This window comes from Mesocricetus auratus, unplaced genomic scaffold, assembly GCF_017639785.1.
Source record: "Mesocricetus auratus isolate SY011 unplaced genomic scaffold, BCM_Maur_2.0 Super-Scaffold_4256, whole genome shotgun sequence".
Lineage (NCBI taxonomy): Eukaryota > Metazoa > Chordata > Mammalia > Rodentia > Cricetidae > Mesocricetus > Mesocricetus auratus.
Genome location: NW_024429182.1, coordinates 80658749 through 80683442, shown reverse-complemented (window position 1 = coordinate 80683442; position 24694 = coordinate 80658749). Strand labels below are relative to the sequence as shown.

The window sequence follows — 24694 nt, the reverse complement described above, 5'->3', positions numbered from 1 at the left end:
AACATATTTCAAAATAAAAACAACTTTGGCTTTTTTGAAACAGATCTCAAGTATCTCAGGCTATCCTCACATTCATAACATAGCCAAGGGTGACCCTGAACTTCTGATCCTCATTACAGGAACGTATCACCATACCCAGGTTCAAAAGAAAAAAATTAAATAGTAAAATAAGTTAGAATTGCAATCTTAAAAAGAAAACAATCCTCAGGAGGTGACATACATAGCAAAACTCAATCCTTACCTGAGAACTGGGGATCAGAGCTTTCCACCAGTGGCCACCCTTCACCAAGTCCACCTCGCACAGGGGCACTGCCACTTTCCCAATCACACAGTGGCGGGAGAATTTGTCAAAATCCACCACAGTGAGCAGCAGGGTCCTCCTCTGGGCTTCTAGGAAGGGGATCTCGAAGGTGTAGCGCTCCTCAAACACAGGCTTCTGAGTCTTGCGTTTGACTCCCGTCTGCTTGGAGTTCTTCTGGTCAGGCAGGAGGCAGATCTTGACGTAGGGGTTGGAGTGGGCCATGTCCTGGCGAGACCCGTCATGAGAGATGGGGGGTGGCAGGTCCCGGGCCTCAATCACCCTTACCGTGAGGTGGTTATGCAGCAGGTCATACTGTGTGCTGAAGTGCAGCATGCCCAGCTGGTACTTGGACATGATCTCCTCATCAGTCAGAGAGTCCACATCATCTAGGTTTGAATCAAGGGAGTAAAGTCGGGGCTCAAACTTTCTGAAGTAGTCATCAGGGGTGTAGGTCCGGCGCAGCACCGATGGCTGGATGGGCTCCTTCTTGGCACTGAGAACCCCGAACTCAATAGGTTTGATGTCAATGAGTGGGGAGCTGGGGCGCCGGGAATCCAGACCTAAACAGTCACCAAGAACAATGATCACTACCACTGGCCACCCGGTGACATCAGCAAAGGTTCCCAGATGCCCACATGGGCTTCTCTGTTTCAATGGACTCTTCTGTGCACACTGGAAATGCAGGTGTTCTGTGTGCTTTGGAATCCATTTCAGGATCCCTGACACACCTAAGCCCTCAGATGCTCAAAGGCCTTATTTGAAACAACATAGTGGCTGGCAAGATGGCTCAGTAGGTAAATGCACTTGCTACCAAGCCTGGGGACCTGAGCTGAATCCCATATGGTGGAAAGAAATAACCAGCTCCTAAAAGTTGTTTTGTGACCTCCACATATGGACTATAGTGTGTACCTTCATACACACACACACACTCACTAAAAATAAATACAAAAGAACAATACATAACATATATACACTCATCCATGTATGTTCATGCATGTCCAACCTGAAGCCCACAGGCAACATGTACTCCCAGGCTAGCTATGAATGCAGTTCAATACACTTGTAGATGACATTGCATCCCAGGGCCAAAAGGCTGGATACCCCTGCACTGTCTCCAAATAGATTAAAATGCTGAGTACAATACAAATGCAATGAAATGAAACTTCCTGCATCCTTCCTTTTCCTGCAGTGTGGTGGATTCATCCTAGGGCTTCATGCATCTAGGCAAGGCCCTACCACTGAGCTGTAGACCTGGGCCTCTCTTTAATTTTCATTTTTAAGATAGGGTATCGCCAACTTGCACAGACTGGCCTTGAACTCATAATCCCCCTGTCTCAGCCTCTTGAGTAGCTAGGCTTACAGACCAGCACCACCAAGCTTGGCTATTACACCATGTTCTTTAGGTAATAAAGACATGAAAAAAGTCTGTGTTAAGTATGGACACACACACACACAATCATTTTTTTCTTGGCTCTTTGAGACAGGGTCTTTCTAAGTAGCCCCCAATGGCCTGGAATTCACTATGTAACTTGGGCTGGCCTTGAATTCACAATTCTTCCACCTCAGGCTCCAAGTGCTGGGATTGGCTGACTCTGAGGATGCAAAATGTGTGCATATGGAGAGTTAATTGTATTCTTATTTATTGTGAGAGATGGTGGCTAGTAGCACCCCACCACAATCATCAGAGCAGCTCAGTGCCAGGTAGTACTCTAAATGGATGACATGCTCTGAGTCAGCTGCTGTTTACAGTCCCTGGATTATTAGACGAGACACTAGTCTACCAGTCCACCTTATGGATGAAGGTGTAGACTGGAGTTTGTTCCAGAGCCCTGCACCTGCAAATGCAAGAACCAAGAAGGAAATGTACTCTCCCCAACTGAGGTGCGGCACTGCCCCACTTTGGGAGGGTGAGCGTGCCTCAGTGACAGCCCAATTAGCCTACAAACAGATGGACAAGGTCTACAGGTGCAACAGCCCCCTGGTCTCCCTGTTTCAAGTTCTTGTGTTTCTTTTCCTGCTTCCATGACCCTGGGTATAAGTGCTGCTGTTGTTTTGAGACAGGATCTTACCCTATAGCTCAGGCTGGCCTGGAACTCATTCTACTCCAGGCAGTCCTCGATTCTCTTGCCTCAGACTCCCGAATGCTGGGATTTCTGGCAGAAGCCATCATGATCAGCTAGCTTTTTTCCCTGTACCAACAGAATGGCCCGCACCCCAACTGTCTCCAGGCACTTACTGGAGATTCTTCGAGTCAGGCTGTACGTGGACTTGGATGTGTCTGAGGATGAGCGTCTCCCATCAGGGGAGTTGGTCCTTGGGGTCAACGGGACATCACTGGCCGTGTGGACGGAGTCACCATCCTTGTCATTGCTCCGGCTGGCCATCCTAGAGGAGGAGAAGGGGTTTCAGTAGTTGCTGAGGTAGCCTCCACCAGATTCCCACCTGGGCCTCCACCCGCTCTCTGCATTCTCCCACAGTTCACCTTTCCCAGAGCATGAGCAAGCGTTCAGTGGCTGAACACAGGGACTTGTATCTTGGGGCACACAAGGTGATGATGCAACCTCTGACCCACACAGCATCACTTAGAATGATGGACATATAGTCTTGCTTTTTGCACAAACTATGAAATAATTCAAAGGTATCATCCGATTTAGAAAATAGCTTCAATTGGGCAGAAAGCATGCAAACTTACACTGTTGCCACATGGGGGCACCACCGTGGCAGGGTGAAGTTGGATACCTGTTAATCTTGGGTGTGGATGGGAACTATGTGGTTGTTTAGATATATCTGAACTTGTGAAAGTGACTCTTGGGGCTATGTGTCCTTCTGTTTCCATACTCTCCATGCTACTGATTAACATCCTTTCAAAATGTGCCATCACAATGTCACTCAAGGGTGGAGTGGCAGGTGGATGGCTACAAAATGGTCCTGTGAATCAATGATTTGAGAACAGAAGTTGGAGGTGGAGAAGCAGTTACGAATTAGCAGCAGCGATGACTCAACATGATGCTAATGAAGACGAGAAATGCTAAGAAACTGGGGGAGGCCTGGGAAAGACTCAGGGGGACAGGTGGTGAAGGCAGATGAGAGATGACTGATGACAGATGAATGATAGATAATAGGTAGGTAGGTAGGTAGATGAATGGATAGATACTTTCAGTTGGAACCATAGCTAGGTGACCCTGGGTGATTCCCTTCCCCCTCTCTGTCCCTCCATTTCCCCATCTGTAAAATGGGAATAACCACAAGATCACCTTCTCTGGCTGCTACATTCCCAAAATGAGTTAGCAAGTGTCAAGTGATACAGCAGTGACGCAGTTGGGTACTTGGTGTGCTCTAGCTGATATTACAACAGAGGTGGCTTTAAGATCCTCCCACGCTGGGTATGGTGTGCACCTATAATGCCCACACTCAGAAGGCTGAGGCAGACTAACCCTGAGCTTGAGGTCAGGATACCAAGAAAGACTTTGTCTTAAACAAGCAACAAAACAAGGTCTCCCAAGTACTCAGTCTGGGAATGGGTGCCGGGACAGGGAAAGACAGAGTGGGGAGCCTCATAGGTGGGATACTGTATGTAGACACTGCGCCCTGAGCCATAATGGCTGGTTAAGGTCATCCAGCCGCATCTCCTCAACTTGACATTTAAGCCTACAAGGAAACAGACGTGTCTTGAAACCAAAAAAAAAAAATGCAAGCTTTGAATTCTAGGATCTTTGGCGACACCTGATGGGTGGGACGAGGCCGACTTGACAACAGAGTGATGAACAGCAACAGCCAGGGCAAAGCGGGTTGGAAAGGGGGATGGATGCCTGCCGGCTGTGTGTGGGTGGCATGTGTGGGGCAGGCACATGGGGACAGGGGACAGGATCAAACTGGGGTAACTCTTCCTTCAAACAGAAGAGCAGCCTCTGGATGGAAAGGCCATGGCTCCTGGGCCCCTGCCTGCCTATGGCCCTGCTTCCCAGCTGCCAGGCTTCACTGTGACAACCGCCTCCTCGTATGAGACCCACACACCCTCAATGGTCAGCTTAAATGTCACCACCCTCTGGAGCCTCTCAAACACAAGTGTCGATGAGCACAGGGACTGCCTCACCTCTGTGTTCCCCCAGGTACCCTGGGCCTCCCTGTTCCCCCTGCCTGTGATGCTCCCCAGGCTCTTTCCTTGCCGAGTTTTTTTTTCTTTTAACCACTCAAGTTTTTGCCTCCGTGGTCCTGCCTCCAAGGACCAAAACCCTGCCCTGTGACCTCTCCCATCCCTCTGTGTATAGTTTCCTTTCTCTTTAGTGCTGCACACTCATCTTCAGGGCTGGGCCACTGGCTTGCCTTTTACATCCCAGAGTGAACTGGGATCAGCGGCATTGAGATGTGGTGTCACTCCTGAACAGTGATACCTGTACTCAGTGATCAAGGGGGGCAGGGAACGGTGAGTGACACCTATGGTGCCCACGAGCAGTCTTAGGCCATTCCCTGAGCCATCCTGCAGCCAGCTGCTATGAATCCCTCCCTTGCTGATGGGAAATGCAAGCTTGTGATGGGAGCTGATTTGCCTATTAATGAACGGTGGTACCCCAGGGGATCCCAGCTAGGCTTCAGTCCAGACACATGCTCCCTGCCACAGCTGGGCATCCCCTGCGCAACCCATGAGAGCCATACATAAAGCTGCTACTCCATATAGGCCTGTTGGACACACGCAACTTGGCGTTCATTCTCCCATAAGGATCCTCCCAGCTCTGCTACAACAGAGCCTTGTAGACACCGCAGTCACCTGTCCATGTGACATTAATACACATGATAATGAGGGCAGTGCCTTCAGAGGCTCACACAGAATACACAGAGGCCGGTTCATCCACCACACACCACTGTGTGGAGACAGGCCCCAGATGTCGTGATAGGAATGGCATTGCACAGCCCGAGCACTTGACATTTCTACTTCCTGTCTGTTTGATACCATGCAACTGCCCACTTGGTAAATAAATCTGGAGCAAAGGCAAGCTGCAGATATGCTTTCTGAATGATTGAACCTGCTTTCCCCCTTACAGATTTCTGTTCTACTTTACATTGTATCGGATGCCAAAAATGAACAAGGGGCTACTCAGGGTCTGAGGCAGCCTGGCTCATCCAGGGAGGCACAAAGGTCACATACAGCTGTTTACATCACAGACTGTCCAACTCCAGATGGTGCAGCGCACAATGCCATAATATAAATGGCACTGCTTGGAGTTCTGAAGTGTGCTGGCCCTGGAAGGAACATTCCAGTCCACGTCTCTGGTTTTGACTGCACACAGTATGAACCTCTTGCTCCAAAAAGAATCCTTTGCATTTTTTTTGCACAGAGGACCAGTTTTCAATGTAAAACAAAACTGTCTCCCAACTCAGTGTTATGATGAGGCTATGCACCTGCAGCAGGGAATCTCTAGCTGTCTGGGGGTGGGTGGCTGGGAGCCTGTACCTGACTGTACCTGGCAAGCTGCGTGAGGAAGAGAATCCAAATCTTTAACCTGGCACTCGAAGCCCTGCACAGGCTAAACTTGAGGCTCCTCTCCCAGGACCCCAACCCTTCAGTGGGGCAGCATCCGCGTGCTGCTTCCTCCCGTCAGGTTTATTCCTTCCTCTCTAGTTACAACACTTGAAGCATCTGCCCCAAGGGTCTGTGAGCTAAAGAGTCGTACCCACTGACTGGCTTCCTAACAACCATGACCCTCACTTCTCCTCTGTCTGTGATAGCCATCAGATGCTATGATGGGTCGCAGGTTACCTCAGGGTCACAGGCCCTGGAGGCGAAAATATTTACTCTCTAGCTCTTTAAGAAATGAATGTGCTTCAGACAGGAACAAACCTTCCCTAGCTCCAGGTGGATGGGCAACCTAGCATGACAGCTATCTTCTCTGCCTGAAAGTGGTGGGGACAAGTGACTGGCACAGGGCGAAAACCAGACAGGTGCAGTTTTCTGTCTTTGAATTTTTCTTTTGCTATGAAGTTGGTAGAATTTGAGTCAAGCACAGCAGCAAGGAGTAAGTGAGCTTAAGAATGAAGTCGATTCAAAGGAAAAAAAAAAGCGAGAAACCATGTGAGCCCCTGGATCCAGCCATGCCTGAAGCCATATCCCTGGGTTTTCCATGAGACCCTAAGCTAGGTTGTCACATATGGCATGCAAGGTATGAAAGTATGATGGGGGGGACAACCTGACTCCCACACCTGCCTTATGTCCTAGACACAATTGAAAAGTCCCAGAGCCTATTCACAAAAGCCCATCTAACCTTGTGAAGATGGCAGTGTCCCCTATACAGCATGCATTCAAAGAAATATCCATTGGGCCAGGAAGGTGGTTCAGTGTATAACCTTGTCATGTGTTACTAAGGACCTGAGTTCAGACCCTCACAAAAGTCAGCACTCCTACTGGAAGATAAGAGACAGAGACAGAAAAGTCCCCAGAAGGTCCCAGGCCAGCTAGCTTGGTGTAGTCAATGGAGAACAGCAAGAGGCCTTGTCTTGAGGTGCAAGGCGAAGACTTGGGATTGACACATGGCCACCATGTGGCTCACAAAATGTACACATGTGCATACACACCATACACCAAAGACCAAGGAGGGGCTGCTGTAGTGATACATTATTTATGATTTATTAAAGCTTGACTGAGGATTCAGAAAAGCAAAAACAGCCTCAAGCTATAGAGATCAGGCAGTGGTGATACACATCTTTAATCCCAGCAGCCAGAAGCCAGGAGGTGGGGGGGGGCACACCTTTAATCCTAGGACTCAGGATTAAGAGATAGAGGGATCTCTGTGAGTCCAAGGCCACCCAGATCTACACAAGACTGAATCAGTCTACAAGAGAATTATAGCTCACACCTTTAATTCCAACATTAGGGAAGTAGATAAGACAGAAGCAAGGTCTCAGAGAGGCATTCATTCTCCAGCCACGCTGAGGAGAGGTTATAGTCCAAGGCTTGGTGAGAGCTTGTGGAGACAGGATCAGTCCATTCCGTCTGAGCTAGAGGTGAGAGCTAGTGGCTGGCTGCTTTGCTCCCCTGATCTTCAGCTTGAATCCCAATATCTATCTCTGGGTCATTTATTTTTCATGTTACAGACTGCCAAGGAAACTGAGCTCTGCTTCTCTGTGATGGTGACTGGATAAGAGCATTTTCAGGGTTCAGTTTCTTTCTGTAGGCTACTCAGGTGGTCAACAGACTTTTGAAACTATATACATGCACATACTCACACATATATGCACACCTATGTGTGTGAATTTGGATTTATTTTCCCTTTTGTTTTATCTCCAGTTTGAGAATTAAACCTTGAGCCTCACACTTGTTGCAAACATGGAACTCCATCCCCAGCCTTTGAGTTCCTGAGACAGAGCATTACTGTGCAGCCCAGGCTGGCCTGGGACTCATGCTCCTGCCTCCATCTTTAGGACTGAGAATATGGGTCCTGGAACTCGCCCTGTAGACCAGGCTGACCTCCAACCCACAGAGATCCACCTGCCTCTGCCTCCCAAGTGCTGGGACTAAAGGCGTGCACCACCATTGCCCAGTCAGCTTTTCTTTTGAGTGACAGAGACTGTAGATTTTAGGATCCAAATGGTCTCAGTCACTCTGCAACAAGAAACCTATGAAATGGGATTGTCCCTTACACATTAGCTTCGTGACCACCTACTGGAAATCATGTCCTCAAGATGAGTGAAAGTTTTCTGTTGGCACCCAATGATGGCAGAAATAGTGCTAAGGGACCTCTTGCTCCTGGGCTAAATGCCTTCTGAAGGCAGCACATTCACAGTTGTTTGTTTTTGAGACAAAATCTCAATACATAGCTCAGGCTAGTCTTGAACTCACAATCCTCCTGCCTCCCCAGGCCTGGGATTAAAAGCATGCATTACTATGGTTAGCATTATTCACACACTCTAAATTACAGCCCTGTGAAATAAATCATTTTACTATTCTCATTCTCTAGATGAGGAAATCAAAGCCAAACCAGGGTTTTAAAAAATTGTATTCACTTGTTAGGTGGTGGGGGTGCACGCCTTTAATCCCAACACTCAGGAGGCAGAGGCAGATAGATCTCTGTGAGTTTGAGGTCAGTCTGGTCTACAGCATGAGTTCCAGGACAGCCAGAGAAACCTTGTCTTAAAAACAAAATACACACACACACACACACACACACACACACACACACACACACCACACAGCAAAAAACAAAAAAATTGCACTCACAGGGCTGGGGGCTTAGCTTAGTTGGTAGAATGCTTAACGGGCAAGCATAGGCCTAGGAATGGTGGCCCATGCCTGTAGTCCTAACACTCAGGAGGTAGATGCAGGAAGGTCAGAAGTTCAAGGTTATCTTTGGCAACATAGCAAGTTTAGGGACAGCCTAGGCTACATGAGACCCTGTCATAAAAAATAAAAATAAGAAAGATAGGGTGGCCTATGGCTTTAATCCTAGCTCCCAGGAGGCAGAGGCAGGGAGATCTTTGTTAGTTAAAGGTTAACCTGGTCTGTAAAGAGAATTCCAGGCCCATCAAGGCTACATAGTGAGGCCTTGCCTCAATAAATAAGTGATGTCCCATTTTTGGTCATCAACAAAGTCTCAAGTACTCTTAAATACTTTTCTAAACACATATTCAACAAACATGTTTGGTATACTATTGTTTATCACGCCCCCCCCTTATTTTTTCCAAGACAGGGTTTCTCTGTGTAGCCCTTGTTGTAGTAGAAATCACTCTGTAGACCAGGCTGCCCTCAAACTCACAGAGATCAGCCTGCCACTGCCTCCTGAATACCGGGATTAAAGGCATGTGCCACCGATGCTCAGCTTTTATCATCTCATTTTACAGATGGGAAACCAAGACTCATAGAAGTCAAGCAACTTTTCCAGGGTTAAAGAGCTAGAAAGCTGTGGTAGAAACTGAGCTTGAACTCACATAAGCTGACATGAAGCCACTGTGTTCTGGAAACATCTGAAACTTGCTTCTAAGAAGAAAAAATAAGAGCATGCATAGCATGACTTCCAACCCTGAGGAAAGATGGGGCTCCGGGTGCTTCTGGGATTGCAACACAAGATTCAGCCAAGACAGTTCTAAGTGTTACCCCTGCCCTCCATTTGTATCCAGCACCGTCTCCTTTCTGGGCCTCCCTCCCAGAGTCCCCAACAGCTGTTGTTGATTATTTCTAGGTCTTTCCCAGCCCAGGTCTCCTGGCTCCTCCCCAAGTCTCTGACCACATCCCTCTCCCTGCCACAGAGAGGTGGATCAGACATGTGGCCAAGCTTCAAAACTGCCTTCCCAAAATATCCAAGTGACTGGCAGATGGAGATGGTGTATGAGGGTGCGCAGGAGGGGAATGGATTAGAAATAAACCGAAAGATGCCAGAGTGAGCACCACCAGCACTGGAGGCAGGGTGGGCTGGGCACCCCTCCCCGTGGCTCCAAGGATACGGGCGTTGTTCAGGTCAACCTAAAGGCACCATTCCAAAGGTGCTAGCAGCTAAGACTGACTGAGCATCTACTTGGGACAAGCCTGGGGCTGGGCATTAGGACAGTCTGTCATGCTGTCTGGGAAGGAGACATTCAGACACTGGTCCTCCTTTTGAAGGCTGTTGCCTTCAAAAAGTTTTTCACAGAGAACCCAGATCTTTTTCTGCTTAGATACTTAGGCTACTTAAAGTGTCCCCAAGATTAGCATCACCCGGCTAGCATCTCAGAAGTGGCTGAGCAGGAGCCTCCCAGCCAGCTGGTGCTACCAGCTGGCCCACAAATGAGGGGGCACAGAGAAGCCCTTCTTGGCCTTGTCCATGGTAACTCAGCCTATCTCACCCTACCCTCTGCCAGTCCTTCAGTGGAGACGACGGTGCTGGGAGGTACATTTTCAAGTGGGTTACTCACAGCCAGGGAGGAGTCTGGGCAGGGAAAGGTCCCAAGATCTCCACTTCATCTTCACTGGACTGGCAGCAGCTGGACTCGTAGCACCTCTGGCAGCAGTGTCGGCAAGTCCATCCACACAGCAGCACGTCAGAGATTCTAGAAAGAAATCCCTGAGGCCATTGAGGGGAGGAGGAGGAGGGAGGGTGGAGGGTGAGGAAGAGGGAGAGCAGAGACAACACCCCAAATTATAAGCAGTCCATCTGGGATGTGCCCCACCCATGACAAATAGGCACCCTAGAGCAGAGTTGCCAGTAGGAGAAAAAGGTTTTTTTTCCCTTTCCTATTTATGCACCGTGGGCATGGGATGGCAAACATAAGTGGCTGTAGCCGTTCAGAACAAGCAAAACACTTGCAGGTGTTTGCCTTTGTATTTTATGTGTGAGCCTTTCTTGACAGGTGGGCGGTTATTGCAACATGGAGAGGGCCAGACAAACACACAATGCATAGGGTTCTCTCCTGGCAAAAGAAAAAAAAACATGCTTCAGGAAAACAGCCCCAGGGACATGCAACTAAACTGGGGGAGTCCGATTGAGTTGGGACACACATGCTGTCCAGGGACGTCCCTTTGCCAGGGTCTCCCCTGTGGTAGGAAGGAACAGAAACTGTACCCTCGCTAATACGATGTGACTCAGTACTCAATCATGCCCCAGCCCCACACCAGACTCCAAACGGAAAGGCAAGCATTTGATTAGAATCCAGGCCAAACAGATGATTGAATTAACCCACCTCGTTCAGTGGTTCCAACTGCCCTTTTAGAGAGCCACGGTGAAGCCAGGGTGAGGGGCGGAGAGGAGAGAGGAGAGAGGAGAGGGGAGAGGGGAGAGGGGAGAGAGAGAGAGAGAGAGAGAGAGAGAGAGAGAGAGAGAGAGAGAGAGAGAGAGAGAGAGAGAGAGAGAGAGAGAGAGACCAGTTTAGCAATATTCCAGCAACTCAAAGAACAGCAAGACAAAAACAACACAGAGCAGCACCCTGCATCTTTGCACTCACCATTCTGGGGAGGGAGCTGACTTTACTACCAAGGTATGGCTATGTTTGCAGGGCTGCTGGGAGCCTCTTGGTTAACTAACAGCGAATAAACGGGAAATGTGAGCTTTTCCATTGGATGTGCACCGTGTGCTGTTATGAATCAGAGCGGGTAGACAGATCGTCAAGCTACTCAACACGCAGCCACACTTCAGGGGACTCGCAAACCTTCCCAGACTGAAATAGCCAGAAGCCAACCCAAGAGGGCCTGATTAGCTAAACTGACAGGCTGACTCCCCCGCCCCGCCAGGGCCCTACCTTCCAATTCTGCTCCAATCCTGCTGGTGGAGAGCATCCTAGACCACCCACAAATCGGGGGAAGGGCTGGAAGGATGCCAGGAGCTGGTCCTCCCTCCCTCGTGTGGTTCTACCCTGCCCCACCCTCTTCTCATAGGTCCCCAAACTCCAGACTCCCTCCTCTTCTTCCAGAGAAGGTCTCCTCTATGAATCCAGGATTTCCTTATTTTAAAAGATATTACATTTCTTTAGTGCATGTGTGTGTGTGTGTGTGTGTGTGTGTGTGTGTGTGTGCACAACCATCCACTGCACTAGGTGGCTGTCAGAGGACAACTCCCAGGAGTCCATCCTCTCCTTCCTCCACCTGGCTGCAAGGATCAAATTCAGGTCATCAGATTTCGTGGCAAGTAACTTTGCCAGCTGAGCCATCTTTACAGCCCCAGAATTTTTTGATCCAAAACTAAACCGAATACATGATCATGTTAAACCACCAAGCAGGTATCAAATCCTGCTGACCAGATTAGGGCAGCTTCTAGACTGGAAGGGAGGTGAAGCCCAAATCCAGGGCTTTGGGGAGCATAGGAGCCAGTAGGGAGGAAACAGTCTGGGTTTGTTCCCAGATGTTAACATCATTCTACTCTTCCTCTTTCCTGTAAACAAAGCAAGATGAGTCCTCGAAGGCTGGGGATAGCCCAGTCCCACTCAGATTTAATACTGGAGCATTCCCCTTGTGTTTATTTTTCCAGCCACCTTCTGCTTCTGTCATGTGATCTTGGCTCCCTTTGCTCATGGGTGACAGTTTCCTTTACAGACCTTTTGTGTGCTCGGTGACTTACTAGCTGTCCTCAGACAGGGTGTAAATCTGTGTCCTAGGCTAACCTGGAAGACTTCATCCTCCTGTCTCATCCTCCCGAGTTCTGGGATTATAGGTGTGTACTATCATGCCCGACTTGATTTTTTTGTAAGTTAAAATAAAAGTTTTTTCCCACTGTGTGTGTGTGTGTGTGATATGTGTACATTTTCCTCTGAGTGCTTGTACACATGCACGTGTATGTGGAGCACAGAGGTCCATGTCAGGGGTCTTCCTTATTGTGACACAGGGAGCTCATCAACTCTAGGCTGGTTGACCTGTAAGCCATGGGCAGTCCCCTGTCGCTGCCTCCCTAGCACCAGTATAACACACCACCACACCCAGCTTTCACACGGGTGCTGAGGATCTGAACTCAAGAGAGTCCAATTCTAGAAAAAAAACATTAATAACAGCATAGGTGGCAGGACTATTAACTACAACTCAAACTCCTTGAAGCACTACTGGTCAGCTGGTGGGAAACCACATAAAGGTGTTCATCACAGATCCCTCCAAAACCCAAGCTCAGCCAGGTACAGAGTGCTAAAGGTCACAGGTCACAGATCACATGACCCGGTAAGCTGGGAGGGAGGTGGGTTCTGAGCCTGGATCACTTCTTTTGATGATTTCTTAATATAGAAATGCTGTGTGGCTCCCAACCTCCAAACAAATGTACCTTCTTCATGGCTTCTGAGACAGGGTGATGCCTCCTGGGCACCAAGAACCACCCTGGCAAGTTCAAGCCATAAAGATTGCTCCCTCATGGGGGTGGCACCAGAAACAGCTTGAAATGTTTGCTATAAACTGAGCGCAGGCCCGTTATCCTGGCCTCAGGAGGCTGAGAAAGGTGGTGGTGAAGGGAGGGGTAGCTTGAACTACACAGCAAGACCTTGTCTAAAAAGAAAGAAAGAAAAAAGAAGCCAAACAAACAACTGAGGGTTGGTAAGACGGTTCCGTGGGTAAAGGTGCTTGCCATCAAGCCCAATGACCTGGGTTAAATCCCAGAGACCCACACGGTGGAAGGAGAGAGCTGACTCCAGAGCTATTCTTTCTGTCACACACGCCCTGAGATGTTCAGTTCCCCAGTCCTCCAGGTGCCCCCAGTCACCACAAAGTGAAAAGTTCAACGTAAAGCAATGCTTTCCAATCATCTGTGCATTCTAGCAATTTACATGTGTGTTCTCATGGGTGGTCAAAAGAGAGCCACCTAGTCATTTATACAGCCATGGCGAGAAGAGAAGCTGCCAGAGGACGCACAGCTTCTCAAAGCCCAGTAAGAGAAGGTGGCCCAGAAGCAACCCAAGGGAATGGGAGAGAAGCCCCAGCTCAGGGCCTCATCCGGCCTCTCTCCATCCTCTGGGCTCCCGCTTCTGATACCGGTGGAGAACTGATTCCAGTCAGGAAGCATGAAGAGAAAACTCCAGGCATCCCACACAGGGCAGCAGACTCCCGGCTCACAGTCCCGTGGTAGGCTACTACCCAGTCCTCCAGCAAAGGATTGCTGTCTTGTTTGGTTTTGGTTTTTCAAGACAGGGTTTCCCTGCGTGTCAACTGGCTGTCCTGGAACTCGCTCTGTAGACCAGGCTGGCGGGGAACTCACAGAGATCCGCCTGCCTCTGCCTCCGGAGCTCTGGGAATAAAAGTGCCAACAACCACAGCCCAGTGGATTTGTGTATTTTTTAAATGACTGAAAAACATCACAGATGACTATTTCCTGACTTTCAGAAAGTTGAGACTCATTGACCAAAACAAATAAAGCTTTGTGGGTTCATAGCCATGCCCATTCTCTGACCCTACTCTGTGCTTGCTTTAGTACTGTTTTCCCAATTGAAAAACTGTCACAGAAGAAAAAGAATATTACTCTCTGTGTTCGGTAGAAGTTCAAAGCCTGCTTCTAAGAGGGAAGCAGAACCACTGGGATGCACAACTTACACATCCCCCTCCTAGCCTACAGTTCGGATACCACCATGACTGCTAAATAGCTGTGTGACCTTGGCAAGTGACTTAACTTCTCTGTGCTGAAATATGGTTTTAGATAGCTGATCAGTGACCTACACTGTAATCCCAGCACTCAGAAGACGGAGGCAAGAGAATCACAAGGCTAGCCTGACTATATAGTGAGAGCCAGTCGCAGAAAAAGAAAATGTGTTAATTCCACGAAAAGTCATAAAACTGGTTTCACTGCTCTCTGCTCACTCCCTTGGGCATCAGAGAGGCAGGGACTGTAACCTATGTCCTCAGTGCTGTTCCACAATTGTTGTCATCCTGGTGTCAATGAGCAACTATTGAACAGTATCCCAACAATTTCCAAGACACAGTAGATGTACCGTAAATGTGACCTTCATTGAACTTGAAATCAGGACCTAGGCAATCCATGAAAAATTTTGCAAACCATTCCTGAGGATCAAAGCCAGAGGAAGAGAGGGTCAAGTTCCACCAGGTGACGGATTATCAGAGGAGCAGGGGACAAGGGATCAGGTCGTGTCATGTGGTGTGTCCCCCCCTCCCCCGGCCAGCTTAGGCTGGGAGACAAAGATGAGTCCCTGGACCTGGGAGCCACTCTACTCCCTTCCTCTCCTACTAAGAGCAGGCAGCCCTAGAACCCCTCAGCAACTCCTATCTGTTTGCAGGTCTGGCCTCGTGACCTTGGCGATGACCTGTCACCACTTTTCAATTTGTAAAAGAAAACAGGTTTCTTTGCCAAGCAGAACAGTCCATTCCTATCCGCCCCCTCCATAGGTGTGTGTGTCGGGGGCTGGGGGGGGTACTTGGAAATTCTCTCCCTCTGAGAGTCTTGGGGGTGCTCTGTGAGAGGGATGGGCGGGGTGTCCTGCACTTCTCAGACCTCAACGGACTGAAGTAACAGCCCTCATGAGAGTGCTCTGGCCTCTGGATGTTCCCACCCCAATGCACCCAGTGCCGGGGCTAAGGATGTCCTTGTCCCTCCAGTCTGAACAGCTGCCTCCAGCTGGCTCCACCGGCCAATTAGCCCGAGCCGTCACCACGGCAACGGGCGCTGGCGGGCCGGGTGGCTGGCGCGCCCCGGGCCGCCCTCCCGCGGCCCCTCCCCTGGGGTGGGTGCCAGGGGGACGGGAGGGGGGGAGTGCAAAGTCACCCCCACGGTCTCCCCTTCCAGGGAGGCGAGCGCGAGGATGCAGCTCCCACGCAGAGCCCTCCATATCCGATCTGAGGTCCCTTGCCCTGGCTCCAGGACACGCACAGGTGCCTGCTCTGGGGCACCCGTTGTTTTGTTGTTTTTTGGGGGGGGGTTGTTTTTGTTTTTTGTTTTTCTCTAGTAAGTTTGTGGGAGCCGGCTGGTGCGCACTCCCGCGTCGCGCGCTCCCGGCGGAGGGGGCGCGGTCCCCACTTTTCCCCTGGCCGTTGCCCCCAGCCACAGTCCTACCTGGATGTACGCCATCTTCGCCCGCGCTCACTCACTCCGGCCCGGGCATGGCGTCGCCACAGCCCCTTTGCCCTCGCCGGCTCAGCAAGGTGGCACAGTCAGCCGGCAAGACACTAGCGGGCAGCCGGGTGGCCCCAGACGTGACTGGCGTGACTGATGAGCGGTGCCCGCCCCTCCACTGGCCGCCCCGTCCTTGCCCAGCCCTGCGGGGCCGCCTCCCTGGAGCGCAGAACCGGGATGCCCCGAGGTCCCCGGCTTCACCTTCTGGTGGACCAGCACCCACACCCACACCTTGGAGCGCTCCCGGGTTGCGATAAAGCTGGGGCGCCTGGCAAGGAAGTCCCGGGCGAGCCGCGGGGACTGCGGCGACCCCGGAGCAGGCGGGGCTGGCTGGCGACGCTGGGGCCCAAGCGCGGGAGGCGGGGGAGGAGATGGGAACCGCGAAGGGGTGGGCGGAGGCGGTGCCCAGGTCAGCGCCGCCGGCAGGCACTAGAGTGGTACCGATCCACTGCCTGATCGACAGCAGGGCTTCCGGGGCGACTGAGAGGCTGAGGTGACACCGCGCAGCCCGCTGTGAGGTCTGGAGTTGGAAGGTCCCCTTCATCCTTCCCTCTCCCCAAGCTGCTTAGCTAAAGTTTGATGCCAGCAGCACTCGACGCGCCTAGAACCGGGCCGAGGAGTGTTTAGAAGCTGAAGGGCAGGCGCCTCCTAGGATGGACCTGGCAGTCCCCAGGACAGTGCTGCGGCAGGGGAACTCTCATCCTCGCTCGGCTCGGTGTGGGACCCTTTACCCTAATCATCTGTGCTGGAGCCCAGAACGCAACAGGTCTGGGGCAGGGCGACTGCGCAGCGCCACCCAGCGTCTGGCTGCACCCGGGGCGTGACTGCTGGAGGGCAGATGGGATCCCAGTGCCCAGGACCTGTCGCTGCCGGTCCGCTTCGCCAGCCGGCCCGCGAGGCTAAACCCCGCCTCCCCGCCTCCCCGCACCAACCCCACCCCCACCCCCATCTTCCCCGCACTGGAAGATTGCCAGCTTGCATCGCATCTCCCAGCCCAGGGTCTCCATTGCAAGGCCACCGAGGTCGGCGCAACTATCCGGCTAGGGATTTGAGGTAGAACGTGGCCCTCCTCGAGTTTCTATTTTCCACGACTGGCAGCTGGTGTCGCTGCTCACCAACTCATCGAGCTTGTCATTTCAACCTCTTGGCGTCCCAATCTTTTCACCAATAAAAATGGGGTCAAATTTCTGCCCAGCCTAGTCTCCAGGGGAGATAAACGAGTAAAGGAATATGGAAGTAATTAAGTATGTAATGCACGCAAGGAAAAATCTAGCATTTGGGAGTACGACAGTTGTAGCACAGCATGCGACATGTTGAATAATTCGATCCTCTGAGTCTAACAGCTCGTTACCTTCATCAGAGCAGCTGTGCTGCTTGTAAGAGAACACAGAGGTAGGGCTTGTTGACTAGCAGCCTTCCCTCATATGAGGGGGGGTTGGGGAGGGTCGCTGGACCCTCGCCTTAGATTCTGGCTGCTCCCTCCTGAACCTCCCAGCCATTTGTATGTAATTCTGCCCTAATTGCATGCAGCCTCACTGTCTTCTGAGATGCTAGACTGTATAGACTGTGGAAGGTTAATTGAAGCCAGGTTGGTGGGGTGACTTTCATATATGCAGCTAAGAGGAAGTGAGAGTTTTTCCCAGTGGTGCAGCTGCTTTGGGAGGTTACCCACACTTCTGTAAGTAACCCCCCACCCATGCTCTGTAGTAAAGGCAAACTCTGGCCCTCCAAACTTCATTATGGTGAATTTGCACTTTGCTTTGTCTTTGGAGTCCTTTGTGGGGAGTGTTTGTGTTTCTCTTGGGGAAGAACACATTGAGTGTGAATAATGGGTCAAAGTCCATGTTTCCAGAACAACACTCCAGTGCCTTGGCCCTGTCATGTGTCTCTTCTACAGAGCAGGGTAGGTCCTCAGTAAGATGTCTGCTTGTTGCTTCAGACTCTGGTCCCTGTGCTGGGTTTAGCCCCTATTTAAAGATGGGGAGACTGAGGTACAGAGAGGTAAGGCTACTCCCCAAGGTACTGACTGCCTTCCTCCAACTAGGCAGGCTTATCCACATTACAGTATGTACTTGTGTTTATTCAGTGTTTCCCTTGTTGAGGAGGGGCTTCACAGAGGAAGCATACTCCTTGGAGAGATGTGGGGGAGCTAGAAGAGTTTGATAGAAATATAGATATTTCTAAAATAAAAATATCTAACTTATATTATTATTAATTTTGAAATCAATTCTCACTATGTAGCTCCATCTGGCCTCAGATTCCAGATCCTAGTGTCTTCACATCCAAGTCTGGTGTTACAAGTATGCATTACTGTGCCCTGCTAAACCTAAGCCATCTTCACTGTCCTCTCCCTTGGCACACATTAACATTTAACTTGAAGTAGACTCTCTTACTATCACTCTGCTTATATATGCAAAAAAGATGCAGATAGAGATAAAGAAACTTGTCTAGAGGGTACATGAGTTTCAGAAGCTGGGATCCAGCAGGAAACCTGAACTTGAGTCCTTCCCCTAGCCATTGTGGCTGCTGTCCTAGGAGGAGGGGAGATGAACTTTGGCGCAAGCTTAGCACATTGATATCTGCCCCCCCATCTGGTCCCTTCTCCCCTCTCCCCTCTCCTTTGCCCTCCTCCCCACCCCACTTCCATCCCCCCATCATCATTATCATCATAACTACTCCTTTTCCTCTCTTCTCTCTGACATTTTGTAGATAAGGTACCCCAGGTTTGCCTCAAAGTCATTATGTAGCCAAGGTTGTCCTTGAACTTTCCATTCTCCTGCCTCTACCTCCCTAGGTCTGAGATTACAGGCATGCACCACACCACACTTGGTCCCTGATCCTTAATCTCTTAAGATTTGAAGTCTGTGAGAATACTAAGGACCGTAGAAAGGAAACGGTTTACTTGGTGTGGGAATCATAGAATCTGCTAATCCACTTCTGCTATTATTAAATGTCTTGGTTGTATGCAAAGTATCCAGGACAATGATGCTTAATAAGTATTTAAGACGGTGCTCAATGATGTAAGTGGACAGTAATGGCTGCTAACAAGTGTGACTCCAACACTTAAGTAAGGTGTTGATTACACTGGGGTGCTGAGCACATCCCACCGATCCTTGTTTAATCTCTGTTGGAATTCTGCAAGGCTTGTGCAGTGGCATCTCTCCCCCTTTTACAAGTGAGGAGGATGTAGCACTAGATTGGAGGTCAAGGCAAGTTATCCACAGTAAAGAAGGGGTAAGCTGATCTATTTCCTAGAAACAGCCACACTGCTCATGCTGCCCATCCTCAGATGGAAGAGTCACCCAGAGGTCAGCTTAAGGCCTTCATCAGATGAGTGTACAAGGTCACTCCAAGACTAGATTCCAGGGTCCTGTGACTTCTTGATCATCTTCTTGGCCCTCACAGGAACTTGCAGTTCAGCTTTGAGATGCCACCGGAATGCAGACCAAGGCTGTGTCTGCTACAGTGAGATGACACCTCTTCTCATGATGGACACACAGAACTACCTGTGACTTGTGGATTGGCAACAAGGGGAAGCCCGAGAGTACAGAGCAGGGGCCGCTGAGCCAGAGTGATAAGGGTCAGAGAAGACTTCCTTGAGGGACTGTCATTAAACTGAGTCCCAGTAACTGCAGCCTGGGAGATTGTCCTAGGGACCAATAGTGCTGGATTTCAGGGATCTATGGAGAGATGTTCATGTGATCTATGAACTTAGACAGGAAGAGTTACTTCTCCTTCTCCCTCAGTTCTGCCAAATTCTACTATTTAAATTGCAAAGGCAGGCAACAAATCAGAACAGCATGTGCTCTGACCAAGGGAGAGCCTGTAGCATTATTCTGTCTTACAGCTGCTGGAGACACTTGAAATTCCATTTGTATCCTTTTTTATAATTTTTCATAAAACTTATTTATTGTGTGTAAATACGATGTCAGAGAGTGGGGCAGGCATGTATGTGCCACAGGAGGCATGCAGAAGTCAGAGGACAATTTTCAGGTATGTTTCCTTCTACCACGTGGGTCCAGGGATCTAACTCAGGTCATCAAGTTGGGCATCTACAGAGTCCATGTTTGGCCTCTTCATAGCTTGAAAATTGCAAATGCACTAGACCTTTGCATTGAGTGAATCAGTAAAGAAATATATATAAGTTGGGTTTGATGACACATGTCTATATTCCCAAACACCCAAGAGTCTGAGGTAAGATGACTAGGCATTCCAGGCCAGCCTGTGCTATGTGTTGACACCCTGAACCAAAACCCAGAAGATAACTACAGTCTAAATATTTTCCCTATACCCACAGATAGTCCTCATCCCTCTGCAAGGAAAGTTCTCTTTGCAACAGATGAAGACCATTACAGAAAACCACAGTCAATTAAAATACAGAGCTATGAAGCTCTGTACATCTTCAAAACAGCTTCTGTACTAAGGCTTAAGCAACTTTGCAGAAGGGTGGGTGGGAAGATCATGAGAGCCAGAGGATCAGGGGGTTCATTGTGAGATTGTGTGTCCTGGGAATGTCAAAACCACACCCATAAATCTCACCAACATGACTGCCTAAACATGAGCTGAACAATGACAGTAGACATGATGAATTGAACAGGGAAAAGACCATGAGGTCTCTGCCCTACACAAAGGACTACAAGTAACTAAGGAATGCTGAGAGCAGGGGAAGCAGTCTTTCCCAGGGAAGAGCACACCGATTGGTTATCCAATACCAAATGATCAGCCCTGAAAACATACATAGAAGTAGTATTATATAAACAGAGCAGGTTGTATCTAGCAATGCTTATGTATATGCATATATGCATGTAACAACAATTAGCGATAAAAGAGGTCGTGAATTCAAAAAGGAGCAAGGAGGGCATGTGGGAGAGTTTGGATAAAGGAAGAAGAGGAAGGAAATGATATAATTGTATTATAAATCTCAAAAATTAAAGAAAAACTAAAATCCAGTAAAGAGGAGGAAGAAAATATTCTTCTATTTCAATTTTGCTTAAGTACTTTGATAACTGCATGTCCAAGCAGCTAATTTCTCTGGTGTCTGATATATCGTGTTCTATACTTATAAATCCATTCTCCTGAAATGCTTCCATGTGGTACAGGGTTAAAGAACCCACCCTCAAAGCAACAGTGTGTGGCTTAGCAGAGACAGTGGGGACTGCAAGCAGTTCTCAGATCACAGTGAGGTTCAACAAGTGCAGAGGCCAGAGGTCAAGCAGTTTCCTGTCACTGCATGAGAAGCTCACTAATGGGAAGTCCAGGGGCAAATCCTCCAGACACAGCTGGTATTGGCAGTGTCTGTAGATTTGCTTCTTGAAAATGGCGGGGGTAGGGGGCAGGGGGTGGGGAGGGGGGATGGCTTGGTTTCTGTTTTTATGTCTGTGGGCCCAATGAAGAGAGATCTTATGTCACATGTAATGGTCCTGCTTTGGTCACATGCTGAGCCAGAGGACCCAGCACCCTACTAGAGTGAGACTGGGCAGGAAGCCAGATACGTGTGGCATCACTAGTCACACTACCTGGTGGGGACCACATAGATGGCAGGAAAGGCCAGTTTTTTAAGGAAAAGATGGTGGAGACAGAAGCATTATTTCACCACGATGTAGCCATAGCCCATCTAGGCCAGAGGGAAGTGTAGATGGTCCTGGAATTCTACCTTTCCTAACGCAGGACACTCTGGGGCTGATTTCCAGTTCCTCTTGTGGTACTGTTGTCATCTCCAGCTCTTAAGATGAACCAGCGGTCTCCCTAGAGCACCAATCTTGGGGTGGCAGACACATACACATAATAACAGTCTTCAGCAGGGAATTAGAGGTGGGAAAGCAGCCTCTAGCCCTTACAATACCTGTTATCATACAAAAGTGCCAGGGTGGCAGAAACGGCTGCTGCCACCCACCTAAGCAATGCAGCTTCTTGTTCAGGGACTGTCGGTTCTGGCCATTCTCTCTGATGGAGCATGAGCCTAAGTCAATTTTAATTCTGTGGCCTACTAGGGCATGTCCTTCAGATCCTGTCTTAGCTATGCCTGCGTCCCTCCCTGGGCTGTGTTTCTATCTAGAATGCCGGGGTAGTAAGAAGGCTGGAAGCTAATTAAACAACTATTCTGAAATAGGGAGGGAGGCCATTGGATAAACAGGGTCTCCAGAGCACAAGCTGTGCTGTGTAGTCATCAGAGTTCTTTTGCTCTCCATCTTTGCCAGGGGCAAAAGCTCTGTTTTATCTTTCTAATGGTGTGTGACTAGGGACAAGCCATTTCACCTCTGTGAACCTCAGTTTTTCTCATCTGCAAAACGAGTATCATACACTTTCATACTGGGACTGGAGAGAACTCTAGCCACTGGAAAAAATCCACAAAACATGGATGCATAGTTCACCAGAAGCAGTTCCCTTTCTTTCCCCCAAAGTATACATTTAACCTGGGGTTTCTTATTTTATTATATGCTTGGAAAAGTGGAGTTTGTCAGGAAGCAAGAAGGGACAACTTAGCGGTTGAAATTCTGGCTGCTGGAGTCAGCTAGCCCCCTGAAAGTCATACTGCTCACCTCTCACTAGCTGTGAGACCTGAGATGTGTCTCTGTGGATCTCAGCCTCCTCCTCAGTGAATGGGGTCAAAATCAGTGCTTCGTGGCAGGAAGCACTCTCCTTGATGGGGTATAGAATAACTCTGCATTTATCTCGTAACACTGTACCAGCCCCCAGGAGGTTCTCAGTAAATTCTCTTTGCTACTCTCTTTTCATTCTCAAAGTGTATGAGCTGAAGATATAGCACTTCCCTATTGGTGTGAGGCCCTGGGGCCCTGAGTGACACACACACACACACACACACACACACACACACACACACACACACACATGCAAGCACACACACGCAAGCACACACAGGCAGATATACATGAAGACACTCACAGCCCCCACCCACAAGTCCTTATCAATGTGAATGACCCCACTACTTGCTTACCCTGAATAGTTTTCCTTCTTTTTTCATGGCCATTATTGAGATAACAGGGCAACCCCAGACACAGGTTATTCTTAAATTGCACTCTTCAGAAGGAGGTAACAATCCCATTAAACTCCCTCTTCACTTAGACACTGGGATTTGGTAGGTTTAGAGGTAGAATCTAGGGAACCTCAGCTCCTATCAGTTTTCCAGAGGATGCTTATGGAAGCAGGTGCTACAAAGTCCACCCTTGACCTTAGCATGCTAGGACATCATCTCTCTGGTATCTCTGTACTTCCCAACTAGAAGAATGCTGTCCGTCAGCCAGACTGCCTGAGTGATGTTCACTCATTGGCTGTCAGGGCTCAGAGTAGGAGATGGCACGGAGGTGGGGCATGCGCCTGACAGGCATCAGCTCTGAAGACATTTGACTCACCCGTGCCGCTTGACCTCCTGCTGGTCCCTGCAACCTACCAGACATGGCTTCATCTTGCATGCTGTCTGCTGGCGTCTCCCCTAAGGATCTTGCTTAGGTGAAGGAGTCTGATGATCTAGTCTTTAAAAACCCCTGGAGCCCCTACACTAGCTCAACTGAGGTTGGTAAGTAGTCAGCCGAATCCTCTCCACCTCATGATTCAGAAAAGGATAGCTAATGATTTAGTCTTCAAGAAGGAAAATCTGAGGGCGATTTAATAACAGCCTGCAAACATATAAAAGGGGTATTTGCAGGGAATGAGTGACCACCTGTTTCTCTCTCCCTCCCTCCCTCCCTCCCTCCCCCTTACTCTCAGAAGAATGGAGATGGGATTTAACTGCAGAAATAGAAGAGGATGCTGGGGTTGGCATGGACGTGACAACACAGATGTGACTTCATGGGGAAGCACATGAAGTCTGCTTTCCTGGGTTGATGATGAGACACTAACTTGGATCTGCTGTGTAGTGTAGTTTTCTCCCAGAGGCAGGAAGAGGATCTGAGGCTGGGTGTTACTTCCAGATGACAATGGCACTGGCACTGTAGTCGGCCTTGCTTCCTGAGTTTTTGTGCCCTGAGTGGCATGATGATTTTCCTTTTTCTTTTCTCTCTCTGCTTTTGTTTTTCGAGACAAGGTCTCTCTGTGTAGCCCTGGCTGAGCTGGAACTCACTCTGTAGACCAGACTGGCCTCAAACTCAGTAGATCCTCCTGCCTCTGCCTCCTGAGACCTGGGATTAAAGGTGTGCACCACCACCGCCAGCTGATTCTCAAGACCCATTCTGGTCCTCATCTGAGGCAGCATCTGGGTGATGGATCCCGCCATCACAGAAGGGCAGAATCTTACCCTGCTGAATGAGATGCCCTGGGCACTGGGACAGGTCTGTGCTTGTACTGCCCCTGCAGAAGGTTCTGATGTTGGCCCCAGAATGAGCAACACAGAGCCTCCTGCTTCGTGGTGCAGTCCTCACCTGGAATCTCCCATTCAGGAGTTTGGGGGCAGGGCCTTTGATCTGATCCTGCATTTCTAGCAAGTTCTACTGGATGTGTCCAACTTTTCCACACTGATCTTATGTTGTCAAGTTGCAAAAAAAAATCTCATGTTTTAGCCCTGGTGAGGTTGGTTGCTCAGTGGTTGGAGCACTTGCCATGCAAGCCTGAGGACTAGAGTCCAACCTCTGGGATTCACATGCTGGAAGGAGCTAACTGACTCTCTCAAATGTTGTCCTCTACCTCCTCATGTGACCATGGGGGATGTGCACGCATGGGATCACACACATTTAATTCATTTAGAGTTGTTTGTAAAGAATGGCCCCCACTATTGGGAGCTGGTGAAATCTTTGAGAGGTGGGAGCCTAATGGGGTGTGCTCTTAAAGGGGACCTTGCTCTTCATCTCCTTGTCTTCTTTCTTCCTCCCTACCTTTGGAGTAGGTTTGCTCTGCCATAGTGAAGTGCTACCTTACCACAGGCCCAAAGTAGCCACACCAGCCAGTTGAACATAAA

The 24694-nt window shown here is 49.4% G+C and overlaps 1 protein-coding gene across 9 annotated transcripts in view; it reads right to left on the bottom strand.

Moving 5' to 3' along the window:
- The window catches only part of Syt17 (synaptotagmin 17), a 70774-nt gene extending 47493 nt beyond the window's left edge, over positions 1-23281 (bottom strand). Inside the window, exons 1-5 of one of the 9 annotated variants that reach the window (XM_040755788.1) lie at positions 23157-23281; positions 10943-10960; positions 10178-10326; positions 2538-2686; positions 242-861 (exon numbers count right to left, since the gene is read on the bottom strand). In XM_040755788.1, the coding sequence (XP_040611722.1) occupies positions 242-861; positions 2538-2686; positions 10178-10326; positions 10943-10960; positions 23157-23216 (996 nt within the window). In that variant the 5' untranslated portion in view covers positions 23217-23281. Of the gene's footprint in view, positions 1-241; positions 862-2537; positions 2687-10177; positions 10327-10942; positions 10966-11203; positions 11438-11497; positions 11590-15726; positions 16221-23156 lie in introns of those variants that run through there. The other 8 variants (XM_005075623.4, XM_040755808.1, XM_040755821.1 and 5 more) reach the window with 8 other exon arrangements.
- Positions 23282-24694: the final 1413 nt, after the last annotated feature.